The sequence below is a fragment of the Pollicipes pollicipes genome, unplaced genomic scaffold, assembly GCF_011947565.3.
Source record: "Pollicipes pollicipes isolate AB1234 unplaced genomic scaffold, Ppol_2.1 Scaffold_7262;HRSCAF=8765_pilon_pilon_pilon, whole genome shotgun sequence".
Lineage (NCBI taxonomy): Eukaryota > Metazoa > Arthropoda > Thecostraca > Pollicipedomorpha > Pollicipedidae > Pollicipes > Pollicipes pollicipes.
The window spans coordinates 16,828,407-16,843,338 of NW_023597055.1; the positions used below are offsets into that span (position 1 = coordinate 16,828,407).

The following is a 14,932-nucleotide window of genomic DNA, read 5'->3' on the forward strand; positions in this document are numbered from 1 at the left end:
TTAGTCACTTAGTTTGCTATTATTTTGAGGTCTAATTTAGTGTTAGTCAATTCCATGCTATTTTCCTATTCATTTTGTATTGCTAATTTTAGTCTCTGTTCTGTCGGTTTTCGCTCCGTTTAGTTCTAGCTCTTGTCTGACTATTTCCGAGGTTTCGTTGTTTTCCCGTCAGCGTCCACGAGGAGTTCAGGTCGAGTCTTGGTCAGGCGTGGGTCTGGTTGGAGCGGAGGCGCGGTGCTGGCGATGGACGGTCATGAAATATAGTGCACCTGGAGCCTCGCCGTCTTCGACGTGGCGGCCGTCTACAATTCGACACCAGGACAAATGCCACCACCGACAGTTCAGTGCCACATCACACTGGACGAAGCAGGCTGTCAAACACGCGGCCATGAACAGGAACGAACGCTGACCCTATAACAGCTTAATGCATCTGCTCATCTTCTCAAAAATGTGCTGTAACAAAACGTGCCTTTGGCTCTGCCATCCTCCGCCATCCCGGATACCGAAACGGATCAAAGGCACCGACAAGGGGGCGCCTCGCTACCCCAATCTCACAGAGCAATGGCCGCGCGCTTACACGAGCGCTGTGTACGACCGACCAGTGTCAACCAATAGACAGCGGGATGCGCTTGGACCCTTCTCATTTGCTCGCCAAACAAGAACATTTGTAATAGCTTCTAAAGACAACATTAGAAAGAATACCAACACAAGGAAAACTTGATAATTGTTTAGTTCTAGTGTAATATTGACGTTGTAATCTACTGACAACATGAATGAACCATCGAATAAAACCACACATTGACTTGCACTAGAAGATCAAAAGACTTTTTATTGATTTATCTGTGATATTCGTAGCGTGAATAGAGTCGATGAAGGCAGTAGGAGAGTGCTACGGAGGGTGAATGGTAGAAATGCCTTGAAATTGCTCGCACGTAATCATGATGTCCTCCATTTGAAACACCTTCGCAGCTTTACCTCACGTTGAGAGTTACCTTTGAACAGGGCTGTTTAACATTAAAATGGAAGTGTCATGGGTGGTGTATAAGTACCAGGCATTATGTGGGAAGTGAATGAGGTCAATTTTTGGGAGAATCTATGTGTCTATTTTTTTAGGTGAAATTCCTGGTACCCCCCCCCCCCGATAATTTTTGTGGCCCTTTTAATGACCACAAAGTTCGTGCACGTTGAATGCCTGTGTGATGCAAGTGTTGAAGGCGAGCAGAACTCTGGCAGTGTGCTTGTATATTTAATTCCTAAGTACAACTGAGCAATGTGTTAAGAACAAGTCGCCAAGCATTTAGACCGAGCAAGACCAGGCATTTAGTCTTACATATCTGAGAGGTTTGATCACACCACATGGCCGGGTGATTTTCAGTTACAGTCTGTCAGAGGTGATGTCAGAGTTAGCCTTGATCTTGATAGCCTGACTTAGCAAATACTTAGTCAATTGATGTATTCGATGATGAAAAAAATTATCGGTCGGACTGCCTCACACGCAGCGGTGACCTGCCGCACACGACGCCGACGAGGAGAGACCCACCCCACGCCCCCGAGCAGCACCTCTTGTACTCCTTCCAAGGCTCATCCCCGCAACACGATCTGCGAGCGACTGGCCGGCGCCACCATGACGCGCGGCACCGAGCCGTGATTGTTCCCCTCACTCAGACATGAGTCATCGCCCCACTCGCTTTACATGCTGAAACGCGGTCCCGGGGCATGGTCCACCGCTACAGTTGAAGAGGAGTGTTCCCACATTGCCACTAGATGGTGTCGTAACTTGGAATATGGAGACTGCATACAATTGTCACCAATCCTGTTCTCTCGTATTCAGCCAAAAATATAGAATTAAGGAGCTCGCAGGCTGTTGTTGGCATGCCTCGCTAGCTTGGCATGATAAAAAAGATGAAATGCCTGCAATGAGGCATAGTTTTGCAATGCTATGTCCGTGTTAAGCGGGGGGGGGGGAGGCCTAGCATTAAAAAATATAAAAACTTACCCACAAAATATTTCGCCAGAGGGGTCTCTCCCAGACTTGCCCAGCTTCTTCTAAAATTGGGGGCCGTGGCAGGCGCCTAAGTTGAGAGCTGAAGTCTCCCCTCTTTAAACTGACAAGGAAATTGCACATCTGGTTCGCAATCAGACCACTTAATTCATTCTTGTGATGTGTAACGGTGTAACAAGGGTGGGTGTATTGAACTGCTTCTTTAAGATTACCGAGTGCCTGATTGCCCCTGTTTCACTGAGTCCGTCCAGATGGCGCAGTTAGAGCGCCTGCTTCCCGACCCATCCGTGGCAGGGGAGGGTCGAGTCAGTTCTGACGCTCGCTATTTGACCTTGACGGGTATGACCTGCGGCGGGCGGCAGCCGCCGCGCGAGCGGCCAAGTGACGTCAGAGGGCGGGACGGACCGTGCCGAGCAGGGCGACACGTGAAACCCTTGCAATCAAATTATGCCGTTGCCATGGAATTGGGCGATCGGATGGTGGAAGTCAGGACTCTCACAACAAGCATGGCTTACCGTCAGCTCTGATCCCAGAAATCCATCTATTCAAAACATTCGGATTAAGTTATTAAAGAAGACGTGCTGATGTAGTGGCATGACCGTTGACCGCATTCAAAACTCCTCCGGCCAAGATCACATCAGATTAAGTGTATCTTAAAACGATGGCATGTTTTCAAATCATATCGCGACACGGACGAGACCAGGGAGAGCACATGGCTGATTCACATCGCAACTTAAGGATAAAAAATTAGTTGAGGTTGCAGAACACTGTACTGAGTCTAGTTGATCAGACAACTAAATGCGAGCTAAAAACTATGATAGATGCTTGAATATGACCATAACGGCAGGCACAAGTATGCACTATGCGTGTGAATAGCATTCCAAACTGAACACGCTACGTTGCGTTTTTCATTTTTCCCGACTTCATTCCTTCATTCAGTTGATATGCGATTACCTTACCAGAAACTCTGTCAGCGTATAGCGTATATTAGCTTCTGTAGACCAAAGCAATCTTAAATATGCGGCAGTTCAGTTAAGTGCGTAGGATATGCAGTGTCTACGACCATCTAAACAAGGGTTGGGCCTGGTCACCACTAGACCTGATAACAATGTCAAAGAGCGTTGCAGACGAACACAACGGCAAAAGGTCGGCGATAGCGAAAACTGGCTACGGAACCCGACCTGTGCATCCACAAAACCATGCGCAGTCACCGGTGATAACTGAGCCAAGCCTGTTCGCACCGTGAGAAGGCAGTACAAAGCGTTATGTCAAACAGCAAGGGTCAGACCTACTGAAATGTGACACCAAATTTTTACTTTGCCGGAGAGCCGACAGCCCTTCTTGGTTATTCATTTGCAGTCATTATCTTACGCAGCCATGCTACATGTTCTTAAAATTGGAACTGAGACGCCCTGGCCCCTGCTCTCCCTCTCTCCCCTCCCCTCTCCTAGTTCCTGCGCTGTTGTTTACAGACGTACTCAGCAACGTGTGATACCAACTTTTTGCCTGATCCACAGGTACGCTGATCCCCACAGCTCAGCGGAGTGTAGGCATCCACATAAGATAACACGCTTGATAATCAAGGACGCCATGTTATTTGAAGGGCCCTAATTGAGAGGAACATGAACAAATTGCCTGCAGTACATTTTAACGCCAGTGCTTAGGATTGCACAGCCGGGAACGGCCAACCAGCTTCCCATTGGTGGTCATATGGCCGTTCACGCAGCAGTCCGCTGGCTCCGGCCGTCCACGCTACAGACCGTGCTGGCGGGCGTGATAAGCCATCAGGCCGTGCATGCCATGCATCACGACACTGTTCCGGACTAGCACTTCCACCAGCCCGGTCGCGACACTGAGCCGCGGCAATGGACATGGATATGAAATGGAATGGATGCGCGGTACTCGAAGAATGGATAAAAGACACTGGGCAGCGGCGGCTCGCCGGCCGAGGCGTTCGCAGACGCCGGCGCACTCCGAGTCGAGCTGCAGCTATAGTATATTGAGGTGATCGCACAGGAGGCACTAGCGCACCTCGTCAGCCCTTCGGGCGCCGCACACCAGGTCGGAAACAGCAACAGCAATAGCAGTCTCAAACCGCCGCACCGTCACCGAGGCGACGGGTAGCAGCCGATCAAGCAGGTGGCGGCGGCGGTGCGGGCGGCAGCCAGCGAGCGCGGGCGTGACGCACCACGCGCCTGAAAACTCCAACAAGCAACACAAATGGCTCATCAGCTGCGCCCAAGATACGACAGCTAACGCTGGCTCCCGGAAAACTAGATCGGCCAGAATCAGACAGGCTGGCGGCGCAGCTGGTGGCCACACTGTCGCAACCGGACGCGCGTCGGCCGTTGAAAGTTCACGGAGCACACGTCATCCCACTCCTCAGCATGGCTTTCTAAACATGCCTACTCATTTGCAATTCGCTTGCGAAACAGCTGGCGCATCGCCAATACAGCGAGTGAACAGGCCTGCCTGCCTGCCTGCATGTGTTCAGAGCCGGGACAGCAAACAAATGCGCAGCGCGGGAGGCAGAACAGCTTTAAAATATTTGCATCATTCCTTATGCGCACACAATGCACAATGGATCCCCGTGAGGAGCGGTCCGACCTTGAGGCACATCCGGAAGAACTACCACGGCCTGGGCAGCAGCACCTGAAGGCCTTCATACGTTTGCTACCTTTTCTTGATACTCTGTTTTTGTGTGTTATGGTGATTAATGTGAAATCCGCTGTTCTCTGGCACTCATTCCCTATTCACCCAATGCAGAAGGCCGACAGGGTTTTGCATGCGAGTGACAAACAAACGCCTAAAGAATATCACATGAATGGCGTATAAAATTGTCACACATTAAGCAGATATTTCATGCTGTTGGAAGCTGTTGGGTGAACTGATCAGAAGCTGCAAAGATCTGATTAGATCTGACGTCACACCATTTACAGCACATTGCTGCCACAGCAATATGATTTCAAAACACACGCACAGAGCAGGGCGGCAAAATAGTTTAAAATTGCTTGCTTCTTACCAGATCAGATTAGAGAACATTTACCAGAGCCCTTTTCATTGCAATGGAATCTCAGCCTTGTAAAGAATTGCCAGCTCATCACGATGTTAGTAACAGTTGTCTTTCGCAGCAGACAAGAGTCTTTTTCATTGCAATGGAATCTCCGCCTTGTAAAGAATTGCCAGCTCGTCACGATGTTAGTAACAGTTGTCTTTCGCAGCAGACAAGAGTCCTTTTCATTGCAATGGAATCTCAGCCTTATATGAATTGCTAGCTCATCACGATGTTAATAACAGTTGTCTTTCGTAGCAGACACTTAGCACCAGTATGGTTCCTTGGAAGTGACATTGATTGCATGCAACATTTTCTAAAAGCAATGAAAATCTGAGCGTGAATAAATGAATTATCATCTAAATTTGCCTGGGCAAGAGTAGTTCAAGAGTAGTTCAAAATTCTGTGCGGTCTCCATGAAGGATAACCCCTCCCATTCAACATGAATAGTGGGTATCATAGTCAAACATAGGCAAGTAATGTCTCGGAGCCTCATTAGAGTGTTAGATCATCTGAAAGTTTGCCCCTTGATGCAGAGCATGCGGCAGAGTCATATGGATATTGAGACAAAATTGCATTACACGCTATTGCCGTGCTATATAAAACACTAAGCTTATACTGATACGGTGTTTAATGTAGCTACATGGGAGTTTCAACAATTATTTGCGATGAGCTTACATCGAAATATAGTAATGGTAAACACTTGATATGTTAACCTTTTATGCCGGTCTAAACTGGCTTCGAAACAGAACCAGACTTCAGCTTGGATGGGTATAAACATGGAATAAAGCATTCTGCTTAAATGTTGTAATATTTTCGAACAAAAACAACGTTCAGCAATCCGTGTCACAGCTGTTGAGTATAACAATGGGTCTGAAATTGGGGGACAAGCACAGCTTGTGTGACAACTAAAGTATAGAGGGGACAAGTTGCCTTGAGAGTCATATTTTGAAAGGGGAAACATGATTAGCATGCATCCATGGGTAAATTGGTGCAGACAACATGACAAGTAAAAATTGGAGGTTCCTACTCCATCCCCTCAGCGGTTACACAAATGGCCACCTCCCCAAGACCTTATTTCCACAAAATCATGGTCACAGTCGGTGAGATTGATCCAGGCAGATTGAAAAACCAAACGGAATATTTAAAGCACCAATTTGGACAGGGCGTCTTAAATATTCCCGCCCATGGTGCAAGTCTAACCATCCTTTGATAATACGCGCAGCCCGCTGTGACAGTTATAGAACAGTGTGTAGTTAGCTCGTTACTGGCGGACGTTTAACCTGACTAGCTCGTTAACAAACATATAACCTGACTAACTCGTTAGTGGTGAACGTTTAGGTAACTTAGCTTTGTCAAAAATGCGAAGGTACGATACACGTTAATACGCTATTAACGCCAAGTATCGCTGTGACAAACGCCATTCGTGCGTCATATTTGAATCATTACCAAGAATTTCCAGTGCTATCACCTGTTTAAATAATTTCACAAAAAACACACCTCAAGATGCTCTTGAGTCCAGAACGATATGAAAAGAGTACAATCGCACCCCTAGCGGGGTTGTCCACGTGGTCACTGTATGTTGGTACCATGATTCACTGAGGTGTGCAGAAGAACACAGGAAGAACACAGACACACAGAACGGTTTTATATATGGGGTTCACGCCAGCTCTTCAGTGAGCGGCCAACAAACTATTTTATCAAGGTCGCTTCATATGTTGCGATGCCCTTTAGTTTTTTATGACATATCGATCTTCGATCGCACTGAATCTTTTTGTATTTGTGGAACTTAATGTAGGAGAGCATCGAACCATAAGCAAGGCGCAATCTCCAGCACTTGCCAAAATTCAACTGTTTACCAAAAGAATGACTAAAACTTATAATGATTTCATGTCTAGCAATGCTTTTTTCGGGAAAACAAAACCTTTTTCTGTTTTGCTCATTCGTATACGACTGCAGTTCATCATTCCGGAACACATTCGGGTGAAAATCAACCCCCTGAAACACCAATCATGTTTATATTTGTATCAGGCTGCTGTTTTTTATTCGAAGCGTCCGCAGCCTGAGCGGTGCGATATACGTTTGTATCCTAAAGTCCGCAACCTGAGCAGTGCCGTGTACATTTTCTATTCTAAAGTCCGCAACCTAAGCCGTGCAGTGTACATTTTTTATTAGAAAGTTCGCAACCGGAGCGGTTACAGTGTACATTTTTATTCTGGAGGCCCACAGCCTGAGCGGTTGCAGTGTAATTTTTTTATTCTAAAGTCCGCAACCCTAAGCCGTGCAGTGTACATTTTTTATTAGAAAAGTTTGCAAGCGGAGCGGTGCAGCGTACATTTTTTATTCTAAAACTCCGCCACCTAGGCAGTGCAGTGTACATTTTCTAGTCTAAAAGTCCTCAACCTAAGCCGTGCAGTGTACATTTTTTATTCGAAAAAGTCCGCAACCTAAGCCGTGCTGTGTACATAGTGGCAGCGTGCATGCCAGCAGCGTTTGTGGCCTGCACCCTGTGAGCCCGGCGATGGAGCTTTGTATCCCATGAGGGGCATGCTCCCACCCCACCCCAATATCACACCAACTCCAATACGCAAGTATAGCACGCCAACGTCAGTGCCGCAAGCATTAGATGCGCATTAGAAACTCCTTTAGAAAATCCAATGCGCAGTAACACGTCAACGTCAGTGCCGCAACATTAGATGGTATTAGAAACGCCATTAGAAACTACAATGCGCAGCAACACGTCAACCTCAATGCCGCAAATATTCGAAAGGGGTTTCAGAAAAATCCTGGTGCTCCTCTTCATTGAAAATGTGGACTTCACTCTTCATCCCACGATATCCCACAAAATTTTCGGGTGACATATAACTTACGGTCGAGTGAAACGGCGGCTGCAGCGCCATCTCGTGGTTCGATGGTTAAACGGCCACTGACGAGTCGTCCTGGATGCGTCCGGCCGGCCGGTGGACGACGCCACGCGCCCACTGGATCCCCGGTGGTTTATGCTCCGCTGTTGCCAAGCGATAGTCCGTGGCGCGCCCCTTGGAGGTCAGCGCTCCGGCCTACGCGCCAGGGCCGCGATGACCTCTGGAGGGGCCCACCGACACCCGCTGACGCCAATGCGCGTGATGCGGCCGCACCGTGTTCCGTTGGCTGAGCTGGGCGTAAACTTCCATATTGTCTATATATCCCTGTCGTGGCAACCCCCCCCCCCCCCCTGGGCATGGCATGGATCGAAAGCGTTTGTAACGCATGTAAAAAATGTCTTCTGTGACTCCCACCTCGCCTCACACACAAACACACACACACACACACGCACACACACACACCCACACACAACACACACACACACGCACCCCACGCACCCACACACCCACACCCCACACCCAAACCCCACCACCCACACCCACACCCACACCCACACCCGACCCACACACACACACACACAGACACTGTATATGAAGCCAAACACGTTGCATAACCCTTAAACACCTTCGCCAAACCACACTCCCTGCGACCCCGTAGATATGTAGACAAGGTTTAAATATCCTTGCAAAAGTAAAGAAAAAAACAAAGTGAGTCGAGGGAAACCCACCTTATCAAAAATCCTTTGGAACTCCCACTCGGGTGTAATGAAAAACACCCATTCGGGGATAATGGTCATGACACCCTGCCTGGCTGCCCTGGTTCGATAATCTATGTCAGTATCTATTGCCATTCGGGATGGTACTCGCCTTGAAAACCTTCGTAAAAGCCAGACAACCCTGAATGAGAACACGTCACACTCTTAAAGGATGCTGACACCCCACACAACACCCTTGTGTCTTTATTTTCTCAGTTCGGTCGATCTGTACAAAGCTAGTGTAATTTATCGCTTGTGATTTGTTGTAGTTTGCTCGGATAAAGTATGGAAAATGTGTGCCACTTTGATCGCATGTGTGCTGGGAAAAACGCTGTCAACACTGGCTAGCATCTGATGTACGCTTTACATTTTCACTTTTTGTTTCTGTGAGCAAAGCCCGCGACCGAAAAGTCATTACGAGAGTTACTTAACGAATATCGCGTATTTGATTATCCGTTGGAGGGTATCGTAATTCCCTTAAAAGGACCATCTCACCCAATATATGGTAATTCATTGGCGTATCCGTTTTTGGATACACCAACTTGTGAAACCGCTTTAACTGGACTCATTTCTTCCGCTAGGTTACCTGCCGCGTCAAATTACCATTGATGCGCGTGCCTTACCACTGGTAGGGGCCTGCAGTACCATAAATCGCCTTGTGCGATACCACCCTTTTCATTCCGGAGAATAAAACAGTGGCGTCATTTTTATACTCCATTGCTCAAATGTCATATGCTAATATACTTCCTTTTTTGCTCATGTGGGAAGAAATACAGAAGTTATTCGATTTGTAATTTTGCAAAATACAGCTGCATAAAGTCACATCGACATAGTCAAAATATATTTTTCTACTTTCAGTGGCAATTCGAACGTCACTTCCTATCCCGGTATTTGCTGTTTTTTAGCAGGCTAGCAGATGTACCATGAATGCTTTGCTGGAGGGTGCATAATTTTTTATCAAATTGTTTTGCATCCTTCGTGCATCGTCAGTGCCACACACAAAAATATAAAATTCTGCCGCATACACAAAACGTGGTGCGAGAGTTAAGGACATTTCGCCCATCACCCCACATCTGTCATGACCACTGGTGCTTTGACGCCTCCTTTACATGCATTCCACACGCCAAGGGCTCTGGCTGAGCGCACAAGCTACTCCAAATGTTACCGAATCCTCATGTAAGGTATAAATGGACGATGTTTGGTGGATATTCACCCACGTTAGTTTGTTGATTTCCTGTGTTAAGTGCTGTAGACCTTTTAAATCATTACAGAAGAATTACAAGCATACAAGTACAATGTTGCTGTGCTAACCTGTGCAATAGTAATGCAGTGGAATAGGATCTAAAAGGGCAATATTAACAAGTACCTATCTATTGCCAAAGTTTCATTTTAGCTGGATGCATATAGCTTACATCAAGCAATATCTTTGGCTTCCTGATTTTAGAGGACAACGTGTCGATTCTTTAAGATGCATCAATTTTGGAGATGGAATAAAGAAATATAATGATGGGGGAGAAGCAATTTTGTTCTGAGCAACACGTGAATGAAATGGATTCAGTTGAAGCGGCGTACTTAATTTAAGTTGGTGTTAACTCAAATTTGGGTGGACTGACTAGGTGAACGGAAAGGATAGTGTTACCATAGAGTTAGTTTTATTAAAGCTGCTCAGACCGTAGCCTGGACCCCAAAAATCTGTGGCTACGCCTTCTGCAACGAAAACACGCTCCTGCCTAGTTTTCAACTCTAAAATGCAAAGCCAACCCACTGGGGTTAATGGTTCTGCTAAGAACGTCAGGGGTAATGTTAGTTCTGTGGATGACAGAGAAGGTTAGCTAGATTGCTGGACATTGCAGTTATGTTGTAAGACATGAAAGCGTCAGTTTTCCACAGCAGCGTACATGAGTGTCACTCACCCATATCCATTTGTGAACGTGATCTGTTCATCAGAAACTTTAATTAATGCACATGTGGCTGAGTTATGTGCTATATGACCTATTTGTGCATACCTTGGAACTGGAACCACTGTAGGTTATTGGTCTAACGTTACGTTTCTGAATTGATGTCCCTTTTCATTATTTCAGGGACCATTTAGTGGCACTTTACATTTCATTTGTTTTCAATTCGCTTCATCCCTGTAAGGTGGAAAGTTGAAAATCCGGTGCGGTCGTGATCTATGTCTTGGTGGAAATTTCTGACCCAACCCAATGTGACCCGAGGATTGACCCAGATTCCGTGGACTATTCCAATCCGTGAAATGTTCTAGCTCGCAGACAGTTAATTATGTTAGACATCGCATACACGCGCGGCTGGAGATGTGCCGCGGGTGGAGATGTACCGCGCTGGAGATGTGCCGCGGGTGGAGATGTACCGCGGATGGAGATGTGCCGCGGGTCGCGAGGCCACGTCTGGAGATATGCCAAAGGTCGCGAGACCACGGCTGGTGATGTGCCGCGGGTCGCGAGACCGCGTCTGGAGATGTACCGTGGGTGGTGATGTACCGCGGATGGAGATGTGCCGCGGGTCGCGAGACCGCGATTGGAGATGTACCGCGCGTGGAGATGTACCGCGGATGGAGTGTGCCGCGGGTCGCGAGGCCACGTCTGGAGATATGCCAAAGGTCGCGAGACCGCGTCTGGAGATGTGCCGCGGGTCGCGAGACCGCGTCTGGAGATGTACCGTGGGTGGAGATGTACCGCGGTTAGAGGTGTACCGCGGGTGGAGATGTACCACGGTTGGAAATGTACCGCGGGTGGAGATGTACCACGGTTGGAGATGTGTTGCGGGTCTCGAGACCGCGTCTGGAGATATGCCAAAGGTTGCGAGACCGGCCTGTGCATGTTTCGCCAGCTTCAAAGGAGATAACCCAGCAAGCAGTGTACCAGGCAGTCGATTATGTATGCCACATACTGATTACATGCTTAAAGGCTGCGACTACAAGGTCGTGCAGTGTTCATTATTCCATGCTATGTTAGCCTTAGCTGTCTCCCAACAACGGTCTACGATACGGGCTGCGCGACTAAAATACGCTGGCAGGATGTGTGGTAACAAAATCTGGGCAGCTTCAAGCTATATGGCTTAGAGAAGCTGATTTCTTTGGATTGGGCGCTCTGTTTCGGACCGTACAAAATATGCCATATCACGTAGAGCATGAGTGCGTTTGAATTTGTACCTTCCGGAACATCTGGACATAATCTAAACCTTTCAAACAACCGTTTTTTGGTGAACGACAGTTTTTTCACGGAGCGATCGGTCCGCCTTGTTTCTGTAAGTGATATCTTAAGTATCTGCCATCCACAGGTGGATCGGTTTTCTGGATGCAAACCGGGTCGCGCTGGTAAAAGGCGAACGGATCTTCCTTGACAGACGACGATGCTTGTCGATAGCAAATGAATGACACGCACTCGTCGAAGTGTATTGCAACGAGGTATTCACGGTTGAAACAAAGCACATAATCGGGTGCCAAATGGCATGCTCCCTTGGAGTTTCGCGTTTCACCTTCACCATCATCAATTGTTTTGCTGAGTTCGTGCCTTCTGGCTTCGTTAGCTGTTACCAGAAAGACACGACATTGTGCTGCGTGTAAACGGGATGCATAATGACGCCTTAAAATGTTTTTAGGCTGCTCAGGTGTTGGCTGCTGGCTGGCAGCCACAGGAACAAACACGATAGTATTTTTAAATTTAGCCCCAAAAACCGGGACATACCCTCGTTTCTACCGACTGGCATGACAGACTAACGAGAGCAGATAGCGTGTGACATCTGTACAAATTGGTGAGGATGTGTACATTTGCCTATCACATTATTTCACATTATGTTAAGGAACAAACTAGGAGGTAGACTCCTGCATATGGCTGTTAAGCACGACGCATTTCCCAAATCTGGCGAAATGTAGCACGTCATGAATGATTGATAAAGGCGCATACGTTACGTCCTCAGGTCGCTGAGAAGCATGAGATCTCTCAGTCTCCCCATACACGTTCCATCACCGTAGAAACATGAACATGACCTTGTGAGAAAAACACTTCCCGGGAAGGTCCCTACTAGGTACATTCCATCGCAATGATGCTACAAGCCAACGCAATTCGCATCACTACAAACCGATTCTACCGATTCTAAACCCCCTGTGGCTATTCACGCGCTAACGGAGTCAGAAGCAGTATTTCATTCCGGTGTATCAACGCGGGACATCGATGGCTTTGAGGCTGGGAGCGACTCAGCGACATGAAGTGGAAACTCGGCTACCTTTTCAGCGTTCTGAAACAGATGCTGAATCTGTTCCAGCGAGAGACCCCTTGTTTCCTTCAGACAAAATGTGGCAAACAACACCTGGCACAGGCTTACCAGCGAGTGGATGACGAAGCCTCCACCCAGACCAATCCCATCTCTGATTAGTGGGTACATCTTTAACAGCACAAATCCACTCAAATTCAGCACAACGAGGACGATGTTTGCGCCCAAGGTGCGCGTCTTGTTGGGCAGCAGCTCGGTGACGTAGTTAAATGCAACGTTGGCGAGCATGCCGACAAAGGCCACTTGCGTCAGGCCTGCGCCCGCCAGTACAATCCAGCCGAGACGCTCCTGGGACTCCGCGGCCAGGAAGAAGTACGCGGCGACCGTGGCGCAGCCGATAGCAGAGAGCACGCCGCCCAGACGCAGCACCGGTAGCCGGCCGTATCTTTCGATGATGATGCCGCCGGGCACGCAGACGAGCGCAGCGAGCGCAGCCGGCAGCGTGGCTCGCTGGTACTCGCTTAGCGGTAGCCGCACCGGTGTCATCACAAAGGCGGTGAAGAGAACCAGCGTGGCACCGCCGCACCAAGCGAACAGCACCATCTGGATGGAAGCCAGTAGCAGCGGGCGCCACGTGCCTGGCTGACGCAGCAGCGTCCACACGGGCAGTGCGGCGCCGTCCGCATGTGCGTGCTGCAGTGAATCGTGGATACTGCGTACCTCGGCTGCGGCGTCCACCTGCGTGCCACGGAAGAACTGGATGGAGCGCATGGCTTCCTCCTCCGAGTGGCCGCGCGAGAGCAGCCACTTGGCCGAGTTCGGCAGGAAGAGGAGACCGGAGAGGCAAAGCGCGGCCGGCACCACGCCTACCACGATGAACAGCACCTGCCAGTGCAGCAGCGGCGCCACGGCCAGCACCAGCACCTGGCCCAGGTAAACCATGAAGTTCAACAGGGCGCTGAAGAGGGCACGGCGCTTGGGCGGCACAATCTCAGACACGTAACCACGCACGCAGCCCTCGGATAGGCCGAGCGCCACGAACATGACCACCCGTCCGCTCAGCGTCCAGCCGAAGTGGCCGCCGAAGCCGACCGCCAGCGAGCCGAGCGCGTACAGCGGCATGGTGAGTAGCAGCAGGCGCCGCACGCCTAAAACGGGCGCCACCGGCGCGCCCAACAGGCCACCTAGTACGCCACCCAGCGAGGTGGCGGCGATCGACCAATTGAGCTGGTCGGCGCTGAGAAAGCCGCCGGGATCGCCCGGCACCTGGATGAGGGTGACGCTGTGCATACCGAAGTTCAAGCCCACGGCCAACAGCAGCTCACCGAGGACCACAAAGGCCAACACCTGCAAGGAAGAAAAGATGCTGTGATGATCGCATGTCTTTTCAATGGCTGTCTTATATCTTGTGTCTTATCCTGTCTTATTAATGGCGGATATCTTAGAGTGCAAACAGTTGCAACAAGTTTTCTTTAATTTTCCTTTCTTTTAAGTGTCACTGGAAAACAAACCACAATTGGGAACGGTCAAAACGTGGTTACGGTCATTCACAGGGTATTATTTACTTCTTGTTCAAAATCAATTTTTCCTGCCTGCCCATCACCCGCATAATCGGTGACGACAGGGTCCTAGAACTGCAGACTTTTGGTGTAAAGCACACCCTATGAGGAGGAATTTTTCACTCCTTTCCCCATATTTTATGTGAGTTTTTCACTCCTGCCTGACTGTCTAATCGCACACGCCAAACCCCTTTTACCTTTCTGAGGTTTTCAGATGTCATCCAAAACCGAGCTCACTTGAAGCCACCAAGCAAAACCAAGCTCCACAAAACCTGGACGCCTATGGCTATGTCCTGCCTCACGTACATCTGAATCATGTCTATGTATGCACAGAGCAAGGGCGCCAGGTACCTCCAAGCCCGAGAGCCCCAACGGCTCCAGCCGCTTGCACGCATTAAGTTTGGTTTGTTTACAAAACTCGTCGCAATCTGAAGCTGTGCGCTAAATGCAAGTTTTTCACGCATCCCCTA

General features: G+C 48.8%; 1 protein-coding gene across 1 annotated transcript; it reads right to left on the minus strand.

Moving 5' to 3' along the window:
• Positions 1–4,290: 4,290 nt before the first annotated feature.
• Positions 4,291–13,947, minus strand: LOC119113503 (putative metabolite transport protein CsbC). The gene is made up of 3 exons (XM_037237808.1): positions 13,624–13,947; positions 13,015–13,545; positions 4,291–4,323 (listed from the first exon to the last, which is right to left on the minus strand). The coding sequence occupies exons 1-3, from the start codon at positions 13,945–13,947 to the stop codon at positions 4,291–4,293; spliced, it is 888 nt and encodes a 295-aa protein (XP_037093703.1).
• Positions 13,948–14,932: the final 985 nt, after the last annotated feature.